The 22,025-nt window shown below is 45.5% G+C and overlaps 1 protein-coding gene across 1 annotated transcript in view; it reads right to left on the reverse strand.

Moving 5' to 3' along the window:
• The window catches only part of GLP2R (glucagon like peptide 2 receptor), a 119,320-nt gene extending 99,959 nt beyond the window's left edge, over nucleotides 1-19,361 (reverse strand). The window contains exons 1-2 of the mRNA XM_074970804.1: nucleotides 19,257-19,361; nucleotides 10,777-10,870 (exon numbers count right to left, since the gene is read on the reverse strand). Of these exons, the coding sequence (XP_074826905.1) occupies nucleotides 10,777-10,870; nucleotides 19,257-19,361 (199 nt within the window). The remainder of the gene's footprint in view (nucleotides 1-10,776; nucleotides 10,871-19,256) is intronic.
• Between the last annotated feature and the right edge of the window lie 2,664 nt (nucleotides 19,362-22,025).

Consider the following 22,025-nt stretch of genomic DNA (forward strand, 5'->3'; position numbering starts at 1 on the left):
CCTCCCCCAGCCTCCATTATGCGCTGACCATGATTAGAAGGGACTACCAGGGTCATCTATTCTAACCCCCTGCCAAGATGCAGGATTTCTTGTATCGAAGCCATCCAAAGCAGAGGGCTCTCCAGCCTCCTTTTGAAAACCTCCCGTGAAGGTGCTTCCACAACCTCCCTAGGCGTCTGTTCCATTGTCCTGATCAAAACTGGATGCCTTTTAGGAAGATCTGCTTTAGCCAAACACAAGCTATTGGGCTCAATATTATGAAATTCCCTGACCTCTGCTCAACAGAAGGTCAGACTAAATCAGTGGTTTTCAGACTGTGGGACGTGACCCAGCACTGCGTCATGGAATGTAAGGCAGTGGGTCACGGCGGCTCTGGTCAGCACCACCGACCGGGCCATTAAAAGTCCCATCAGTGGTGGTGCCCGGCTAAGGCAGGCTAGTCCCTACCTGTTCTGACACCACACTGCGCCCCGGAAGCAGCCAGCAGCAGGTCTGGCTCCTAGGTGGAGGGGCCACGGGGCTCCGTGAGCTGCCCCTGCCCTGAGCACCAGCCAATGGGAGCTGAGGGGAGGGGGAGGTGCCTCTGGGCAAGAGCCACATGGAGCTGCTGGCGCGCCTCTTCCTAGGAGCCGGACCTGCTGCTGGGCGCAGCGCGGTCCACGGTGCCATGACACGCAGGAAGCCTGCCTAAGCACCCACACTGCACCACTGACTGGGAGTCACCGGAGGCAAGCCCGCACCCCAACCCCGCACCCCAATCCCCTGCCACAGTCCTGAGCCGCTCTGCAAACCTGGAGTCTCTTCCTGTACCCCAAACTCCTCATCCCTGGCCCCACCCCAGAGCCTGCACCCCCAGTCCAGAGCCCTGACCCTCTCCTGCACCCCAACCCTCTGCCCCAGCCCTGAGTCCCTTCCACACCCCAAACCCCTCATCCCCAGCTCATGGGCATCAACAATTTTCTTCAACTGGGTCACCAGAAGAAAAGTTTAAAAAGCACTGGACTAAATGATCCAATGCTCTCTCCTGGCCTTAAAATCTATTAATCTACCTTTGGAAACCTGGTAACTATAAGTACCGTTACATGTCTCTGAGCACCGTGTGACCATGGAGATCTGTTATATCTATTATTGGTCATGTGGTATCTATGGAGCCGAGCATTTTTGTCTGGACAACTGGCAGCAATTACTGTGCACCTAGTAATCATGGACCTGTTCTCTCTGTCTGTGACCATCCAATAAGCACAGCACTGCTATGTCTGTTGGGTAACTGGTACTGGATGGGTCTTGTTACATATCTCTTTGATATGATGGGTGCAGCTGGAGATTCCATCCAATGCTTGGTAGGAAAAGTGTGGCCGGAAACACTGAACCACCAAAAGTCTCCTGCTGCAGGAAAAGTGGTGTCTGGACATCTGCACTGGGGTATACATAGGCGCTCAAGTTCATAAAATGATTTTCAAGGGGTAGTTGTCAAATTATAATGGGGTTCTGGCAGCCATTGGGTCCATAGCCCTTAAAGGGGGATGGGACCATCCTAACGGAGTTTACTGATCATAGCACTTTACAAACACAAATTAAATAACTGTGACAATTTTTGGCCCAGTGAGGTAGGCATTGTTATCCCCTGGGGAAACTGATTGTGATAGGCACTAGCCTTCCTTGGGAATGGTGCCCACAGTTCTTCCCTGATGTCTCTAGCATGCATGGGGAATGTGAATGATGCGTCGTTTCTGGACAGAGATCTGCTCCCCTCTGCCAGTCAGCATTATGGGCCAATAGAGAGGGTGTGCAAGATCTTGGGCACATATGAAAGGCCCAGGATAATAGAGCCCCAAAAGGGCAAGTGACTTGCTGTGATGGGGTGTCCACCCCACACAGGACTGAAAGGGGTTAAGGTGGCCAGATAGGTCTATTAACTCCAAAGGAGGAGGAGCCAGGGAGCAGGGAACTAGTTGATTGCAAGCAGGCTCAGTTGTGCAGGAACAGGTGGGACCTGTATAAAGCCAGATAGCTGGCAACAGACAGAGGATGCTGGGAAAGGGCAGTCACTCCCTGGGAAGAGGGAGTTGGTTTAGAGCTGGTATTCTCAGAGAAGGGGGGGGACCAGGAAGAGTAGGAGGCAGTCCAGAGAAGGAGCAGTGAGGGCTGAGAGGGTAGAGCACAGAAACTGCTGAGCTGAGGGTCCCTGAACTGGAACCTAGAGTAGGGGGAGGGCCCAGGTCACCTTACTGGCCACTGGAGAAATGGCACAAGCAGGGCAGCACTGGAGAAGACTGCCTGGGACCATTTGCATGCTATAGAAAGACCTTGGGTCACCCTGGAAGGGGGAAACACAGATGGTGACCCGGCTGGAGGGCCGAGTCATGAAGAGGATGCTGTGGTTCCTGGAGTGAGGTGGGTCCACAGGGTGAGATGAAGACAGGAGAAGCACCACTTGAAGAGCTCCTGACAAGGAGCTTCATGTACAGATGGTACTGTTACCCACATTACAGATTGCTCTAGGATTGCCCCCAGATACAGAGAGGCTGGCTTCTCAGGGCAGTCCCACCTCATGAAATAAAAAAGTGATAAGTTTTCAAGTTCAGTGATTGGTTTGCTTTGGTTTCCATTTTTAAGGCCATCTCTACAATGGAAAGTGGTGAAGATTCACACTTTTTTCTTAATGAAAATTGTGTTTAGTTCCCCAACTTGGAGGTATCAAGGACTTTGGGTTTCTAGTTCCCAAAGGCTGGCTGTGCTGTGATCTAGCCTAGTTCTGCCTCATTAAAGTTCCAGGGACATAATCCACCAAGACATTTTAGAAGTCACGTTGTTAATGTATTTCTCTGTGAACTACTTCAGTGATACATTACTGTGTAGGGGATCTCTGTGTTCCAAGAAAAAACACAGATCTATCTATAGCTACCTCTGCTCCCATCTCACAAAGATCTACTAGCACTAGCTCTCATTGAGCTAGCACACTAACGATAGTCGTATAGCCATGGTAGCATGGGCAGTGGGGCATGGGCTAACAGCCAAGTTCATACCCACGGGGTTCAGGAGGGTTTGCACTCAGAATGGCTAGCCCAGGCTGCTGCTGGCTGTGCTACCATCGCTACACTACTATTTTTAGTATGCTAGCTCAATGTGACCTTGCACAAGTATATCCATGTGAGCGGGGATTCCCACCCCTAGCTTGTAGGGTAGATGTACGCTCTCCATATGCATCAAAACCCAAACACTATGTTTCAAAGTCCAACTAAGTTTAGTAGATGACAATGTCACATTGTTTACAAAGCATAATCACTTAGGGCGTGTCTACACTGGGGAGTTTAATTCAAAGCTTTTTGATGTGCATCAGATAATTTGCATTACGTAAGTCATATCAATAGCATGTACACAGAATGCCTGTTCTATTTTCAGTTCACATACAGTGAACAGATGGTAGAAGATTGCTGCAAATTGAGGGTGTCGCATTCTTGGGGGTATCCCAGGGTCCTTTGCTTTACCACTGGGCAGCATGCACGTGGGGATTGTTTTTGCTGTGAACTGTGGGAAGACAGGCTCCTGCTCCCTGCTTTTGTGGTAGCAAGAGCAAATATACAGAGCTTCCTCAGGCTATACTGCAGCACTCAAAGCTGGATGAATTCAGCATTGGATTTTGCCCATTGCACCAACAAGCTGATGATGCAGGAGCAGAAGACTATTTTATGGTAGCAGCAACTCTGGCAGCAGGAGTACAATCTGCAGTGATGGCAGCAGGTTGACGCAGAATAACGGGAGAATCTGAGCTGTTGGAATGAGGAGACCAGGTCCTGGATCACCTACACAGGGGTCAGCACCATTTCTGGGCCGAGGAAACCACCGTGGATTGGTGGGAGAGGCTCATTCTGTAGACCTGGGATGACAAGCTCTTCAGTGACAAGAGAACTTCAGGACAGGGAGGGCTATCTTTTTTTTATATCTGTGCAGAACTGGCACTGGAACTGCAGCGGCAGTGTACCAATGTGTGGTGCCCCATATCCATGGAGAAACAGGGTGGCCATTGCCATATGGAGGCTAGTCACCCCCAGAATGTTACTGGTATGAGGCCAACCAATTTGGTGTGGGGAGATTAACTGCTGGAGCCATTCTCATGCAGGTCTGCTATGCCACTGATAAGGTGCTGTCTAACCAGTTCATGCAGATGGGTAATGCTCAGGAGATTATTGATGGGTTTGCATACATTGGGTACCCAACCTGTTTTGGGGGTAATTAATGAACCCATGTGCCTAACATTTGCCTGCCCTCACCCCAGTTGAGCACAGGATTTGGAAACAGAAAGAGATATTTGTCCATAGTACTCCAAGGACCGGTGGACCACCATGGCAGGTTTACAGACATAAATGCAGCAGCATTTGGTATGGTCCACAATGCTAGAACCTTTCAGAACTCACTACTGTTCACATAAAATGGAGACATGGAGACACCTGAAGCATTGGGGCATTCTTGGCGTGGAAGTTGGTCTGGTTGTTCTGGGAGATCCAATGTATGGCCTGGTGCCCTAGCTAATGAAGCTATACACGAGCTGCTGGGACAGAAGCAACATTTTAATTATTGCTTTATAGTTGCACAGTGAAAGGCAGATGGCACTGTTTGTGGAATAGGTTGGGAGCTGCAGAAAAAAATGTTCCAGTATTACAGGTGGATGTTGTGTTTTGCCCAATATTTGTGAAAGCAAGGCGGAAAGCCCTGCCGATGGGTGGGAGTCTGAGGCGCTGGGACTTGCTCGGGGGTTCAAACAGCCAGCAAGGAGCACAAACAGCCGTGGGAATGCTATCAGGGAGGCCTACTGTTTGCATTTTGAGTGCCTACCGTACCAGAAAAAGTAAGCCTCTGTGTGGAGTGCATTGGGATGGAGACATTGTGAGCACTGAGGGATTGCATGTGGGTGGTTGAAATTTACTGTTCCCTACGTGCTCTTGTAAAACCCTATGAATTATTTTTTGCTGTATTTAAAGGATTCTCTGTGCTAACTGCAATGATGACCCATAATGGATGTATTGTAAATGGTTTTAATATGAAACAATAAAAAATACAAAAATGTTAAGCAAAGCAATGGAAAAATAATGTCTGTTTGGAAATACATTTAGAAAACTAGTCTTTTAAAAAGAAAAGGGGTACGTGTCTATACACAAACCTTTAATTACTGCAACAGTGCACATAAAACTTAGAATGCAGCAATAAGAACATTCCAAGTGCAACAGAATGAGGAGAGGGGGAGCAGTTACAGGTGAGTATAGGCCTTGCCTCTGCCTCTTCTTATCTGCACGGGTTCTGGGGCTGAGTGCCTCAGCTCAAAATTCTCAGGGGCTCTGCGGGGCTCAAAAGAGCTGGACTCCCAGGCAAAGGCACTGACTTCCCGAGGTCCCGGGGGTGCTCGACCCCCACTCCACCCCAGGCCCTGCCCTCACTTCACTCCCTCCACCAAGCTCCCACCCCACCTCGCCTCTTCCTGCCCCTACCCCACCTCCTCCCTGCCTCTTCCTGCTCCCCCTCCTCCCCAGCGCCTCCTGCACACCACTGAACAGCTGAGGGGAGAGGGGGAGGAGCTGATCCGCGGGGCTGCCGGTGGGTGCTGAGCACCCACTATCGGTGCCTGTGCCAGGTGCAAATGTTCTCGGTGCCCAGAGATAGGACCTGAGAGGTGAATGGGACCTGCAGGGATTTTGGGATGCAGAGGTTAGGAGTTGCTGCTGGTGCCAGTAGCCATCATTGTCCACAGGCTGAAGAACATGTCTGGATCCCAAATTACGGGACTGCAGGGCTTTCTGGCCTAGAAGTACCAAGATTCACAGGAGGGCATTCTGGTTCAGGATAGTATCTACAAGTTGCCTCTATATCTCCGTCCTTTTCCATGGTCTCCTTCACCTTGGTGATGCTATCCTGGCCACAGTCACACTTTCCCTTGGCCATTGACATGATCTCCTGGGAAAGCATCATCTCCCTCCCTCTGGATCCTCATGTGCAGGCTTCACCTCTCAGACAGCCTGGTTTGACTCTGTGACTCAGCCATGTAAACATCTCATCCTGACTCTTCCTTTTTCTTCCCCTCAGGTTGGCTATCCTGTCAGCAGTTCAGAGAAGCCCTGTCCTTGACTGTTCTGCTGTTGCAGGGTGCTGTGGCTGTGGGAGCAAACAAAACATCAAAAACATCATTTATTGTTCATAATCACACAAGGCATGATAGCTTTTTTCAGTCTATATGTGTGACCGTTCCTCCCTGAGACTCTTCCCATTCTTGTGGGAACCTCAGAGATGGTAGGTAGGTATGGACTGTGGTGGGTGCCTTTGGATTTCAGTCTACTGTATCTGCTTTCATGCTCTTAGGGTGGGGGGTTGGTTGGAGCTATGTCCTGACTTTCAATGACATTACACTGAGGTGGGGGACTAGTCTTATTCAAAAAAGACAAAGGATAGACTGATGAGATATGCTGTGAAGTTGTTCCCCATGATGGTCCCCCCAGAAGCATGGCTGTAGTGGAAGGGACTTGCAAGCACTACGAGAGGACATGGGCATGGGGTTATTCCCTATAATTTGCAAAACAAACAAACAAAAACCAAGTAATTTCTCAGTCTTAGTTTCTGCTATATCGCCCCGGGAGAAAGTGAAGAGAAAAACAGATAGGGCCCTGCAATGATGGTCAGCTACATGCATGTTACAAGGCATTTGCACTTCAGTGGGGAGCAAGTATTGTTTGTGCCTTGCCTGGGCCTGCAATGTGCATTTATACCTCATGTAAATTACAAAAACTAACCAGATTTCTTTTCCTATAAGCACTATCTCAATAAATTATTGATTGTTGTACAAATAAATGCTTTTGCTATTTGAATCTGGTGTGGGAGGAGGAATGGGGTACAGACTGTGACTGCCCCATGCTGGCAGATGCCATTTTGAAGCAGTACAAGGTGAAGGGTGAGTGAAAGACATGGGCTCCTAGCTTACATCCACCAATAAGTAATACATTGTAAAGATAGGTACTTACATGCTGACATTCCCTCCAGAGGATCTGACTCTTTGGTCTCTGCTTGGTTTAGGGCTGGGAATCCAGGTCAGCTGTTGTAGGGTGGGAATGAGGGTCTTTTGTAGCAGGACTGGGGCTGGCTTTCCAGCTGGCTGTCCTGACCCACAAAGAGATCCTAGCTGTCAGGGGGCTGCTCCTATCCAGCATCCTTCTGCTCATCCTCCCATGAGTCGAGCTGGTCATGCTTGGTAGGGGGAGGTACAGGCAGAAGGTTCAGAGTAATGCCTGGGACAGGTTGTACTGTAATTGTGTAGAACACTATCCAGTTCTTCAAAAATGGGCAGGTCACATGTCCCCTGCCAGATTGTCTCCTTTCATCCCTCATTTCAGTATGCTTTCTCCTGAGATGAGTGTTGTTTATTTGTCACTGGCTGGTGTCCTGGTTGCGACCCTTTGTGGACATCTGCTTTACAATGTCCATAAAAAGGTCCTATTCCTGTGCTTTCCCACAAGAGGTTCCTGAGCCAATGCATCTCCCCAGATGGCAGTGAGATATAGTGCCTCAGCACAGCTCCAAGGAGCTGTGCGAGGCACGTTATGGGGCTTCTGGAGTGTTATCGTGGTTGCATCACCAGAATAATGATACACTGGGATTGAGGGGCAAACAGGCAATATCTGGCTCTGTGCCAATTTTTAAAGGGAGAAGCGTTATCCAGAAAACAGGACCCCCGTGGAGGGAGGGCACACAATGAACAGGTCAGTAACAGTCGAACTGCAAAGCACTGTTGGATAGCCATTGAAAGCATGAAAAAAGTGGTGCACAGCAATCACATGCACACAAACAAAAAACCGAACTATTTCAATTTGAAGCAAACCTAGTCCACTTTGCAAGAGGACTCCAGCGTTCCAGACAAATGCAGAGTTAGTGTGCAGTGATAAGTTGCATTGTATGTATGCAATGTAAGCAGGGTCTGAATGAGCTCAAGTCATAAGTCACTTTGTTATTGGGGCAGGGGTATTAAAGGGTTGTTATCCTTGTTGTGTGAATCAAGGGCAGCAGAACTGCGCTAGGCATTCTGTGATTGAGGGACTCATGCTCAACTAAACTGCACTTGCTAAGCAGGTGATGTGTGTGCCAAAACCCAGTGGAGTCACGAGAGGGTGGGGACACGTACTTGTACCTGGTGGTGTGGGCCCTGCCAAAGGCTCCAAGCCACTATTTAACCCTGCATCTCTCCACAGTGTAATAACAGAGCTGATTAAGATTCAACTGCGAGTCTTGTTACACACCACAGAGCTGACATCACTGATGACCAGGTCTAAGCATTCAGCCTCTTTTGGGACGGTGTCGCTGATGCACAAGACTGCCCAGTCCACACTGGTAGTGAGGCTCCACCACTAACAGCTGAAATCACTGAGAACTGTGTTAAGTGGTGGGATCTCGAGACATCCCAAAGGGTGCAGAGCGAAGCGGCTGGCAGAACGGACTGGCAAGTGGCTGGCAGGCAGAACGGAGCAGTGAGCAGGGTGGCCAATGGAACAACTGGTGGAGTGGTGAGTGGACGGCAGGGCGGAATGGCAAGCGGCTGACAGGGCGGCTGATGCCAAAGCAAGCTCCTGGACAGCAGAACAAGCAAGGTGCCCCCATTCCCCACTAGGGTGGGAAGTGAGCTCACCTCTGAATTTTGCGTCTTCACTAATCAAGGACAACAGTCGTAAGCGGGTTGTGGTGGACAGAAGAAAGGAAGGGTGCATTAAAGGAACTTTTGGTTGGTGGACTTAAGAACCTGAGCCAAAAGAACACTGCCCAACATACTCTCGGGTGGGTCTTTTGCTCATGGTTTTATGTTTATGAATCCGGCTTGCGACGTTTTCCCAAAGTAACGCCGGGTTACTTCTCTTCTCTTATTATCTCTCCTGTGTGCTTGTGAGAGGGGAAGTATTGCCTCTTGGAGGTGACCAGCGGATGGTATGTAATTGTCCCAGGTTACTGGGTGGGGGCTCAAGCCGTTTTTGTGTTGTATTGTTGAAAAGGAACCCCTAGATATTGAACCCAGCTGTCGCTGCTGTCAACTCCAACTGACAGAAGAGTTACATATGCAAATTGTTTTCAAACTAGATTAATGTCATTTCATCCAGTTTGAAACCCCGCGTGTAGACAATCTCTTAAAACAAAGCAAGATAATTGAACCAGGTATGTCATAAATCTTACACGGCTACATAAACATAAACATACTGGGTGAAATCCTGGCCCCGCTGAAGTAAATAGAAGTTTTGTCATTCACTTCAGTGGGCCAGGGTTCCATCAGTTAATCCTTTCAAGTACAAATAAATGCATGTTTCATTATGACACCTCCATTTTAATTCTCAACAAAAACAACACATATCAAAAAATCCATGATATCTTGATTTCAGTGTCCAAACATTTTCTTAAGTGTTACTGTTGAGGGAAATACGTCACATAAATGTGTACTTTCAATAGTTCTTTTCCCCCAGTAAACTGCCTATAAACACTTTTTAGTTTCACCGGGAAAACATATAACATTGACCATCTATATATATGTTTGTGCATCTGTTTTGGAAGCTGATCACTATGTGTTTTTGTATACATATTTAATGTTTTTGTTTATGTTTTGAAATTATTGATGGAAATAGTTACTTTGAGTGAGAGCTAAGGTTGTGTTACAACGAACTGTGCACTCCTTTATATTGCATAAGAATCAATGTGTTTGTCTTATGTGGACACTGTAAGATTAATACTTAGTTTTAGGGTGATCAGACATCCTGCTTTGGCCAGGACAGTCCCTTTTTTAAGCCCTGTCCCGGCTGTCCTGACTGTTTTGGCAAAAGTGAGCATTTGTCCCATTTGCTCTTGTCACCTGATCAAGTTGATCAGGTGGCAAGAGCAAATGGGACAAATGCCCACTTTTGTCAAGAAGTGGGGTGCAGAGGAACATATGTGGGGGGGGGGCGAGTGGTGATGCCAGCTATGCATGGGGGGGAGGGGCAGGCAGGGCTCGAGCGAGCAGCGACACCAACCTCACATGCTGGTGGGGAAGAGGAGTGCTCGGGCCAGGGGCTCAGGCCAGCCCCACATGTGGGGGGGCCCTCAGGCGAATGACTCGGGCCAGCCCCATGTGCGGGGGCGGTCAGGGGAGGGCACGGGTTAGCCCCACACAATGTCCCATTTTCCCTTTGGGAAATATGGTCACCCTCCTTAGTTTATTATTAATAGTCGTAGTAGCGTGCAGAGACCCCACTGTGCTAGGACTCTGTACAAAGAGACATTCCCAGCCCCAGAGAGCTGAATCTGTACACACTGAAATCAGTGGAAAATCTCCTACTGACTTAAATGGGATCAGGCTCAGGACTTGCATAGACAAGAAACAGAAGGATGGAGATGAAGGGATACAACACAGAGTGATCATTGACGGGTGGCAAACCTCGTTAGTTCAGTGGGTTCTAACTGCTTTGCTTAATTAGGGTCATTTATAAATCCCAACATCTGGAAATTCATCTCGCTCCAAAGTTATCCAGCATTTGTCAGGGGTTGTGAACAATTTGCTGAGTTTCAAGCTGATTTCACTTCTTTTTTTGGCTAAGCAACACTAAGGTCTTAAACATAACTCGATGGCATTCCTCTGCTTGTCTATTTATAGTAGGCCTTTCTGGCCTTAAATCTTGAAATATATGAATAAAAACATACCTCTGCAATATGGTTCAATAAATTTCTATTTACACCTTTAATATGGTTATTTTGAAATGTTACCCCATTTTTAGTCAGGTTTCTTACCAGTTTCTACTGCAGATTCTTGTAACTTTTTCAAACAATCTTTTTTATACTTAAGCCACTTCGTCGTCGTTTTCTGCAGCAGAGAGCCTAAGACCTGCACATACAGAAAATATTGTAAATGAAGAAACTGAGTTTGAACTTTGTATTTTTCTAGGTGGGATAGTTTTCTGCTACTTTAACAGTTGAAATAAGTAATATAAAAAATTCAAGAGTTGTCACTTTTTCTCTGGCCAAGCGATACGCTGTTACACTCCTATGTTCTCCCCCATGCCACACATTTTTGTCAAACTTCCAACTGGACACTGAATATATCACCTCGACAGAGCCATGCTGTCCAAGTTGTGTGCTATGACTCATAAATCCTGAAACATTTTCAAGCCGTTAACAATTGGATTATACGCAGAGGTTGATTAATCGTTGTTGAATATTTATGTTTTCACTGGATTATTTGATTGATATGACTGGAAATAATTCATGGGACTGTTTATTAGTGTATTTTACAGATTGTCAAGGATGCCCGGAGAATTGGCTGAGAGCTGTTTCGTTGCAGTTTAATATAATTATGAAGAAATAAATAAGTAATACCGTTTTGTTAACGTCACCTTTAAAGAGGTAAATCCCTTCCCAGCATATCCCTCCCAAACTCCAGACACTAATCCTTGTTTCAGCAGACCTCCCCGGCAACCCCTCAGTATCCCTGTTTCAAGTAAGGCAATTGAAAAACTAGCAAAGACTCATCTCCATTTTCATAGATTCCAAGGCCAGAAGGGAGCATTGTGATAATCTAGTCTGACTTCCTGTATAACACAGGACATAACGTAACATAAGAATGGTCATACTGGGTCAGAACAATAGCCCATTGAGCCCAATATCCTGTCTTCTGACATTGGCAGATTCCAGATGTTTCAGAGGGAATGAACCGAACAGGGCAATTATCAAGTGATCCATCTCCTGTCATCCAGTCCCAGTTTCTGGCAGGTGGAGGTTTAGGAACACCCAGATGATAGGTTGCATCCCTGACCGTCTTGGCTAAGAGACATTGATGGACCTATCCTCCATTAACTTATCTCATTCTTTTTTGAACCCAGTTAGTTATACTTTTGGCCTTCACAACATCCCCTGGAGATGGGTTCCATAGGTCAGCTGTGCATTGTGTGGAGAAATACTTCTTTTTATTTGTTGAAAACTTATTGCCCATTAATTCAATTGGTGACCCCTGGTTCTTGTGTTATATGAAGGCATACTCCTTATTCACTGTCTCCACACCATTCCTGATTTTATAGACCTCTACCATATCTCCCCTGAATTATCTCTCTTCTAAGATGAACAGTCTTAGTCTTTTTAATATTTCCTTATATGGAAGATGTCCCACACCCCTAATATTTTTGTTGCTCTTTTCTCCACCTTTTCTAACTCTGATATCTTTTTTTCAGATGGGGAGACCAGAACTGTATGCACTATTCAACGTGTGGGGGTACAATGGATTTATATAGCGGCATTATATTTATTGTCTTACTACCTCTCTCCATTGTGAAAATGGACCATTTATTCCTACCCTTTGTTTCCTATCTTCCAGCCACTCACTGATTCATGAGAGGGCCTTCCCTCTTATCCCAGGACTATTTACTTTGCTTAAGAGCCTTTGGTGTGGGACCTTGTCAAAGGCTTTGTATATTCACTGGATCACCCTTGTCCACATGATTGGATTTTGGAACAGCTGCCCCTGGCGTGGAAAGGACTTTCCCTGCTGTGTTCCTTTCCTGTGCACACCTTTTCTTGGCCAGAGCTGCCTGCAGAGCAGACTCCATCTTGGCCACAAGGGCACTAAAGTTACATATACAAAAACAAGTGGAGAGTTTAAGATGACGAGTTGATCCAACAAATGGGGAGGAGCAAAAGTAACAAGGCTACAACTGCTTTTCCAATGCCCCTATTCCTGGAAGGAACTCCCTGTAAAAATCCACAAAACCATCCTCCTTCAAACCCACCTCTGCAGAGATGCGTGCAAGATACCTGATAACAGTTAGGAATTTTGTGAATGTTCTGGATGGAGGCCTGAAGGCCTTGGGTCCAGGTACATGGCTGCAGTGCATGCTCATAGTGCAGGGTTCTAATCTGGCAGCCAGGCCGCCTGCTCTCATAGCTCGTGGTTATCTGTGGTGTGCTGTGCCAGTTGGGCCCACGGTGCCATGTTTTCATCACAGAGCTGTGCTCTTGCTTGTGCAGAGCTTGGGTCTCTGTTGCAAGCTGCAATACTTGGACTCGAAGCTGGGGAGCTCCTCCTGAGAGCAGTCAACCTGTACAGGTATTTCCAGTACCCTCCGGGGCATGCTGGGCAAGGAGTGGCCTTCACTGTGAGCTAGGCTGGCCAAGGCAAACTGTCAGCATCCTGTGAAGTGCAGTTGGGACCAAGGGTTGGAGTCAGGTTATACCTGAGGCTGAGTAGTGGAGGAGCTTATCATCAAGTTCTAGGCTGGGGTTAATATCAAGGATCAGAGTTCGATACAGGTTTCAAGGTCTGAGTCAAGAAACAAGGTCCAAGTCAAGCTGAGGTCTAAACCAGGAGTTCAAGAGCAGGAATGGCCATGACAGCTACAGAAAATCCACACTGTTGCCTGGACAGTTCCCAGAATGACCCTTGTGTTTATATAGGGCGGGGAGCCAATCAGGAGCCATAGGGCTGCTGCCTGTCAGACCCCTTGAGGCAGGACTTCCTGTGGTCTGTGTCAGCAGTGGGGCAAGGGGAGAGGAGTGTGAGCTGGTTACAGCTGCTGGTGGGTGGCAGCATGGAGGTGTTTGTTGCCTAGCTGCTCTGCAGGCCTGGGTTTAAGGGCACTCTGTGCCTTACACCATTAAAACACAAACTATCAAAATATACAAAGTCAATATCCTTAAGTTAAACTCTCTAAGTTCTCAAGCAGCATTTTGCTTACTTAGCCTATCTGTAAATTTAGATTATTACTGATGGCAATATTTTTTTCATTGGTTTGTGTGCGTACAGTAAAATCAACTTTTACTGACATTTACTGATAAAAATCTAATTCTTCCAAGCCTACTCCTAATCCATGGGTCAAGGCTGCTGATAAATCTAATATCGGCATGGATGCTTGATCTTTATTTATCCACTGCCAGGAGAAGATCATCAGTCATTGTAATGAGACCAGTCTCTATGCCAAGCCCTGGATGGTATCCTGCCAGCGGCCAGGAAACCAGAGGCATCCAGAAACTCCAAGGACACTTGCCATGACCTTTCTTACAATCATAACCAAGAACAAACAATTTGATGCTGGTCAGTTATTGTCCAGCTCGTCATCATCAAGAGATGGTTTCTGGAAGGGAGGCTGAACATAAGCTTCCTTTAAAGCAGCAGTCCTTACAGTGCAGAGGCACCTTTCAGTTTTCCAAGGAAAATCCATTTCCATTTGGCTGAGTTGAATGCTTCTGAAAAATTGCCATTTGCACATGTACAATGTACGTTGTCTGGGTTGCGAACAGTTTTGGTGAAATGCCAAAAGCTGATAGGCTGCACTGCACACATGTCTGGTCTTCAGTGTGCTGTAGACTCCACTCCTGGCTGACGGCTAAGTGCTCCTCAGGGAAACCCAGGATTTATAATCCTGATCAGAAGGTCCCATCAGCACAGCAACGCCTAAATACCTTTAAAAATCTGGGCCAAAGTAACTGAGATCCAGAAGATTGTGTGAGTCCACACAAGTAGCCTCCTGGGGACATATCTGTATCTTATCCATTAGATTCAGAGCATGCTAGAATGACTGTCTGTAATGTTTGTAAAACAGGAGTAATCGTTGTTAAAACCTCTCTCTTAAATGGGGCTTCTCATTCGTACCCACCTTTGCACAGTTTCTGTGTGATTTTCAGTTCTTCAGTGTGTGCTGAGGGTAATAGCGTTGTTGAATGGAAAGGAGTGTGTCAGAAAGGGTTTTAGTGGGTTGGTGGTGTCATAATGGCAGTGAGTTAATGCTTAGAAAATGGTTTTGTTCTGGGTGTGAATATTGCCTTAAGATATCCTTGCTTTTTAGTATTTCTTTCTCAGGAAATACCCATCAGCAACCATAACTCTCAATTAAGGAAGTTTTTTTAATGTGAATTTCCTAATCCCCCAGAATTAGTGTATGCAAATAAGATTTTTAATGAGCCAGGACTGGAGACTGGTTGAAGGTTTTGAGAGAGGGTCTAAAAGAAAAGTGGAGGTGCAGTGCTGAGCAAATAATGCTTTGACCAGTGCTCCAGCTTCCTCTGTCTTGTGCTAAAAGCCTGCCAGCATGAAAGCTTTCAGTGCTAGACAGAGGGGACTTGAGCTTTCTTTTCTGGGATCATAAAGTTTGAAATAGCTCAGAGAGGACTGTTTCCCCAGCTCCTTGTTTTCCCCAGCACTGCTCCCAGGCCAGCTTCAGGCTCATGACTGTGAGCCGCCCATACTTTAAATCCCCTGGAGTGGAAAGACTAATTATTCTTCACATGATGGACTTGCAAGATAAGGAGAGAATATTTATAAGAGCCATGAGAAAGGAATGTTTGTTTCCAGGACAAAAAACATCTTGGCTTTTCCCTGATGTGGGCCCCAAAATGCAGGCGACCAGGAGAGATTCTTGGGACATCCACTGGTCAGTGAACTTCATCTTAAGAGGCAAGTAAATGGAGATGACGCATTCGTAGAAAAAGCGGCTCCGTTTAATTGACACAAGTTTGGTTTACAATAAACAAACAGGGGTAAATGACCAAGGAAATACAGGGAAAGCTCTCAGAACTGCTACCTGGATCCTCTCTAGTCCCAGCTGACACTGCACATGCTGAGAAAGAGGTTCTGGACAGCACCCACCACAAAAGGGGCAGGATGTTTAAAGGTACAAGGACACAGATTCATCACATTTTCTGCTTCGGTTGCAAGCTTTCATATATAGAGAAATTGAAACAGCAGTAGCTGGTAACTGTTGACATCATGAACTTCTGTGAGACATATGACTTAGTGCTGCATGACATTCTGATTAAAAGAGTAGCACTGTACAAAATCAGTGCAGCATATACTAAATATATTAAACAGCCTCCTAAGCTATAGATCTCAAAAGGTAATTGTAAATCTGGAGTCATCATCCAATGAGGGGATTTTTTAGTTGAGTTCCCTAGGGATCTGCGCTTGACCTAATGCCAGCCAATATCTTTATCAATGATTTGGAAGAAAACATAAAATCATTAGTGGTGAAGTTTGCAGAGGACACAACTTGTGGTGGAGTGGTCCATAATGATAAGCACAAGTCAGCTACAAAGAGCAATGTGAAAGCTGGGTTCATTTGAACAATAGTCATTTTAATACTCCCAGGAGCCAGGAATGCAGGTTACACCTCTGGGACAGCAATGACTCAGAAAAGAATTTAGGTATCATGGGGTAAACCAACTGAATACAAGTTCCCAGTGCCATGCTCTGGTTAAGGGGGCTAATGAAATTCATGGATGTATTAGCAGGGGAATATCAAGTAGGGAGGTGGTATTATTGCTGTATATGGCATTAGTGATACTATTACTGGACAATTATTTTGAGTAAATAAAACTGACAAATTGGAAAGGATTGGGAAAAGCACTACAAGAAAGATTTGAGGTCTGGAAAACCCACCTAAAAGTGAGGGACTGAGAAAGCTTATCCAAGAAAGGGTTGTCACAGTTCAGAGCAACTGCACCTATATTCCCCCTCTGTGGTCCAGCAAGGGCACCAACTCAAGACTCCCGGCTCCTCAGCCATCATCTCTTTTGGGCGGAGACCCCCATCTCACTCCCTCCTGATCAGGGTACTTCCAGACTGCACAGCTCACTGTCTATACTGTGACCTCCCCAGCGATGCCGGCCTGCTTTACTTTTCTCTTCAGAGATGGTACACAGTGTAATTGTCACAGTTAAACTACCACGCAGCTCTTTCTAAGCAAGCACATTTATTCTTAATGAGAACGAGATCTTTCATTAGTAACTCAGTTACTCCATTATACAGTTTGTCTTTGAACTGTCCTCATGTAACAGGGGATGAGCAGACAAAAGGTCCCCTCCTCTGGGTGCAACTTCCAAGACTGAGTCTGTAGGTCCAAGTTTACAATCTCCTTCTCCCAAGTACTTCCTAAGAATTCCACTTCACACATATTGTCCCAAAAGATCAGTCGTGTCTGCTACATTATTCAACATCGTCTTTTGAAGCTCAAAATACTTCTCAGAGATTAATGTGTCTTCCTCCTAAAAAGAAAAGGAGGACTTGTGGCACCTTAGAGACTAACCAATTTATTTGAGCATAAGCTTTCGTGAGCTACAGCTCACTTCATCGGATGCATACTGTGGAAACTGCAGTATAATGTCTTCTGCAGTTTCCACAGTATGCATCCGATGAAGTGAGCTGTAGCTCACGAAAGCTTATGCTCAAATAAATTGGTTAGTCTCTAAGGTGCCACAAGTACTCCTTTTCTTTTTGCGAATACAGACTAACACGGCTGTTACTCTGCTTCCTCCTAAAGAAGTTCCAGATAATCCCACAATAATGCATAAACATTTGCATTTTTCAAACAAACTCCTAAAATAGTTAAACCTAATTCAGTACGGTTTAACTTAATTCAATAAGGTTTGTTCAGGATATTTCAGGAGGTTGCCATATCTGTTACAAAAGTGAGAGTGACTTGATCACAGTCCGTAAGTACCAACATGGGGAGAACATTTCTGCTAGTAGCGGGCTCTTTAATCTAATAGACAAAATCAGAACAAGATCCTGTGTCTGGAAGCTGAAGCTAGATAAATTCAGGCTAGAGATAGGGCACAAATTTTTAGCAATGAGCATAATTAACCTTTTGAACAACTTAATTGGGACCTGGTGGATTCTTCATCACTTGGAATCTTTACATCAAGACTGGATGTCTCTTTCTAAAAGATATGGTCTAGCTCAACTAGAAATTATAGCATTGATGTGGGAATCACTGGGTAGATTTTCCATCCCATGTTATGCAGAAGGTCAGATCATAATGATCTCTTCTGACATTAAGATCTATGGGTGAAATCCTGGCCCCATTGAAGTCAATGGGAGTTTTGCCACTGACCTCAGGGGGGTCAAAATTTCGCCCTGTGAATCTTGTTAAAATGAAGGTGAAATAAAGTAATACAAATTTATTTGGAATATGCTACTTAATGCTGGAATATTCTTTATTTGGAATATGCTGAGAAATTGTTGGCCAGTCAGACTGAATGATCACAGGCTGTAAACAACAAAAAAGTACTACATATGCTCCGAAAAAGCTCTAGAAGTTTAAATAGTTACTAATATTTGTAACCATTCCCTTAATCTACCTGTCTATCAGGGGGACATGGATGTGAAAAATTACAATTGCTTCTTCCTCACCAAGACATGCTTCAAGTTTATTACAGTATTATAAATGAATCAAAGCTGATGTTATTACTGAGAATATGGATGGAAAATATAACAGGGAAGAAATCCTGGCCTCATTGAAGTTAATGAGTTTCACCTTTGACTTCCGCGGGCCCAGGATTTCACCCCATGTGTCCTCATGATTTGATATGTCTTAGAAAGTATAGTGATGATTCAGTTTTAAGTGAATCTGTGTGAAATCATTTGCGTGGTTAGAATTGTCTGAGTGCAATATGATTTTGTTCATTCAAAAATTCAAAGCCTTGGTGATACTCATTGACTTTGTATTATTTATTCATACAAATTTTAGAAGCAAAAGTAAAACAAAACTCCATGAAATGTATTCAACAAGATACGCTTCCTCTCGGTAAATCTGTCAGTTATATTCAGATAGGAGAAAATTTAACTTTCTTTTTACTCACAGGAATCTTAAATCTGTGTTTTAATCTCAGTCAGAACAGAATGAAATTTACCATTATACTTTATGAAACTGTTAAAAAAAAATCTGCCTAGCTCACTACAGATATAGCCTTTTTTAAAAAAAATAAAAATTTCCTTGAAGTGAATTTTATGGCAACCCGTTGAGAAGAAATGTTTCAAACTCTTCGATATTCTACATATGTCAATAATTTATGGTAAAAATTAAAATGTGATCTTATTAAAATCTTTCACTGTATTTAAAGAAAATGTAGTGTTTTGCAAAAGAAGCTAATGTAAATACCGTACGTATTTTTGCTGCCTTTTGTAAACAGACTACAGTTTTAAAATTGATACTCAGATTTGGTAGTTAACACAAAGTCTGTTAATATTAAAACAGCCTTTATAAAGGAAATTCAAAAACAATATATTCAATATAAAAACCAGCATTAAAATAGGAAAACATTCATATATGACGTGATAAGAGCAGTAAATTGGGAAATAACATGCTAGGGCTTACAAATCAATAGCACTCTTTTTGCATTTTGAAATGCTTAACAAATTGCTAAACAAGTACCATTTATGAATATTAAAATGCTAGGTGAAAGGACTGTCTAGGTTTTAAAATCAATCATTCATCATTAAATTTTCTTACCTGTTTTACCACAAACAGTGTCATAACAATAGAAACAGCTCCAGGAGATGCTCTGGAAGAGAACCACATGTTGGAGCAGAGACCAGACTGTGTGAAGATACCCATAGCGGCAGACTTGGTTCAAGAGTTATGTGCTGTGCTCTTGCTGTACGATAGAGCCAATTCCCCACCTCGTTCCGTGAAAAGTTTACTGCCTGCACTTCTAAAATTACAGACAATTTCACAACTGTGACTATTTCCTGGGTCTGAATTTAATCAAGCCAACAAATCTGTTGAACCAGTTTTGAGAGTCTGACTTCCTTTTGTTTCTCTGTGTAAAGGCAAAGGGAATTTACTCTAAACTTCACAAGCATGTCTGCTTTCTGTTGTTTGTCAGCCAATGAGAATTAGCGAAAGTATTACACATTAAGCGGCTGATCCTGTTCCCATAGAACTTAATGGGAATTTTGCCATTTGACTTTAGTGGGAGCAGAATCCAGACCCTTGTACATTCAAAAACCTCCTCTGCCGTTCAAATACAAACCCTAGGTAAATACAAAGAAAAATCTTTGCACAGAATCTCTGGCGAACCAGGACACAGATTAAATGGTGCACTGGAGGCAGCCACGCCAGGTTTATTTTGATCCGCATGGAGCACACATCACCCAATCTGCACACAGAGGGCAGGATGGTGACATGGAACGTGTATTGCCACCTCTTGAAGTTTTATTATTAATCTTGGGATGTCTTTCTTACAGCCCCACTGAGCAGGTGGGCATGGAGGCTGGAGGAGAGCAGGAAATAAATGGCGCTTTGCCTCCCCTCTGCACTTACTGGTCAGTGTAGCTGAGTCAGAGCAATGAGCTGGGTAAGTAATTTCCTACTGGGACAGGCTGGCAATAAATTACTACCCCGAGGGCGGCATTGTGACCCTGACAGCTGACTCTGAGGCCCAAGTCTCTTGGTGCCAGGGATGCTGGAACAATTTTTATAGTGGGGGGCTGAGAACCATTGAACCAAACTGTGAACCCTGTTTATAATGGAAATTACTTCAAGCCGGGGTGAGGCAGTACCCCCCACATTCCTAGTTCCAGCATCTAGCTGGGTGCTCCTCCTGGTTAGCATGTGTCCCCATCTCCTGCTCAGGGCTGTGCCTAGAGTTAGGGCCTAGCCCTGAACGATGCAGAGATCATTCAGCACCTATAGGGGGAACTCAAACAGCTAAACCAAGTTAAGAGCTGTGTCTTCACTGCTATTCCAACCTGAGTTGCTGAGATCACACCTTTCTTTGCAGTGTAGATGTACCATAGAATCATAGAATATCAGAGTTGGAAGGGACCTCAGGAGGTCATCTAGTCCAACCCCCTGCTCAAAGCAGGACCAATCCCCAATTTTTGCCCCAGATCCCTAAATGGCCCCCTCAAGGATTGAACTCACAACCCTGGGTTTAGCAGGCCAATGCTCAAACCACTGAGCTATCCCTCCCCCCTCTTTGTGTACCATGTGACTTCTCGTACACAAAGAGAAAGTCTCCAGTGCCCATCATTGCCATCCTGCCCCTGGGGCTAGGTGACTGGCCCAGAGTCATCCTGATGATCCCCAGCCAATCTCCTCTCTTAGTTCTGGAGTGACAACCTTTCCTTCCAGTAACTCCAGTCACCAGTATCCCTGCTGTCTCCATTCAGGAGTGACATCCTTTTCTCCCAAAGAGAGTCTGTTGGCCTGTTAGCCGTTCAATTCTCTCCATCCCAGCCCAATAAAGAGAGGGGTGGCATTGGTGGGAATTTAGGAAGGAAATTCCGTCCTCTTGTTCCTAGCCAATCATAGCTGTTGGGGGTGGGCCTTACAGACCTTAAGTGCAAACTGTCAGGTGACTGTTAGAGTGGGTTGCTCCTTCTTTCACCAGCTGAGCAGGTGCTGTTACCGTGTCAGACCCAGAGGCGAAATCCCCACCCCAGAGTACGATACAGGCACACCATGCTAATGACAGATCCAGATACACTGTTATCACTAATTAAAGAGAACCCTTCATATCTGCCAAGTTACCCTCTGCCCTTTACACCACAATATACAGGGATGCTCGCAGCACAGATGGGAAGTTCTCACATGGACTCGCTTGCCCCAGAACTTGTGGGTCTGAAGCTGGGACCTGATCCTCCTAGGGACTGAGGTGGGCAGTGATCTCTCATTCCCTGGTATATCAGCCATCAGGGCTGTCCACTGGGGTTTCCCTCCTGCTGGGGTGGTGATCAAGCACCTCCTTGATAGCCTGGGTGGTCAAGACAGGCCTGGCCCCCTGCAGAGTGAGTCTTACTCAAGCAGTTATTCCTGGGCCATTGTCACCCATTCTTTCCCACCCTCCAGACTCCTGAGTCCTGGCAATATTTGTCTGGGTGTCTGTCCCCTCTCCTACACCATGTGCATACAAGAAAACCATTTCCCTCCTTGGGGACAATCTCCTACCCCACAGATGATTTCCTGTCTTTGTCCCACCTCTTAGTGAGTTGAAAGTTGGGGTCCACTGAAGTGACACCCCAGGTTCCACTGGAGGAGGGGAAGTGGACTTGCCTCCCTGACCATTGTATCTGTATCTGTAGTAGGATGTTGTCCTCTATGTGGAGCAGCCACTAGACGGGGGATGAGCCACACACTTTCCCAGGGAGTTTCACAGCTCTTTGCTGACAACAGAGGAGTGGTGAGACTCGGGATGCCTCTGGTCCATTTTAGGTTCTCTAGGGGAGTGTGCTGTAGTAGCCACAGGCTTTTCTTCCCCCATGCTTCCGTCCCTCT

The sequence above is a fragment of the Natator depressus genome, chromosome 14 (genome assembly GCF_965152275.1).
Source record: "Natator depressus isolate rNatDep1 chromosome 14, rNatDep2.hap1, whole genome shotgun sequence".
Taxonomy (NCBI): domain Eukaryota; kingdom Metazoa; phylum Chordata; order Testudines; family Cheloniidae; genus Natator; species Natator depressus.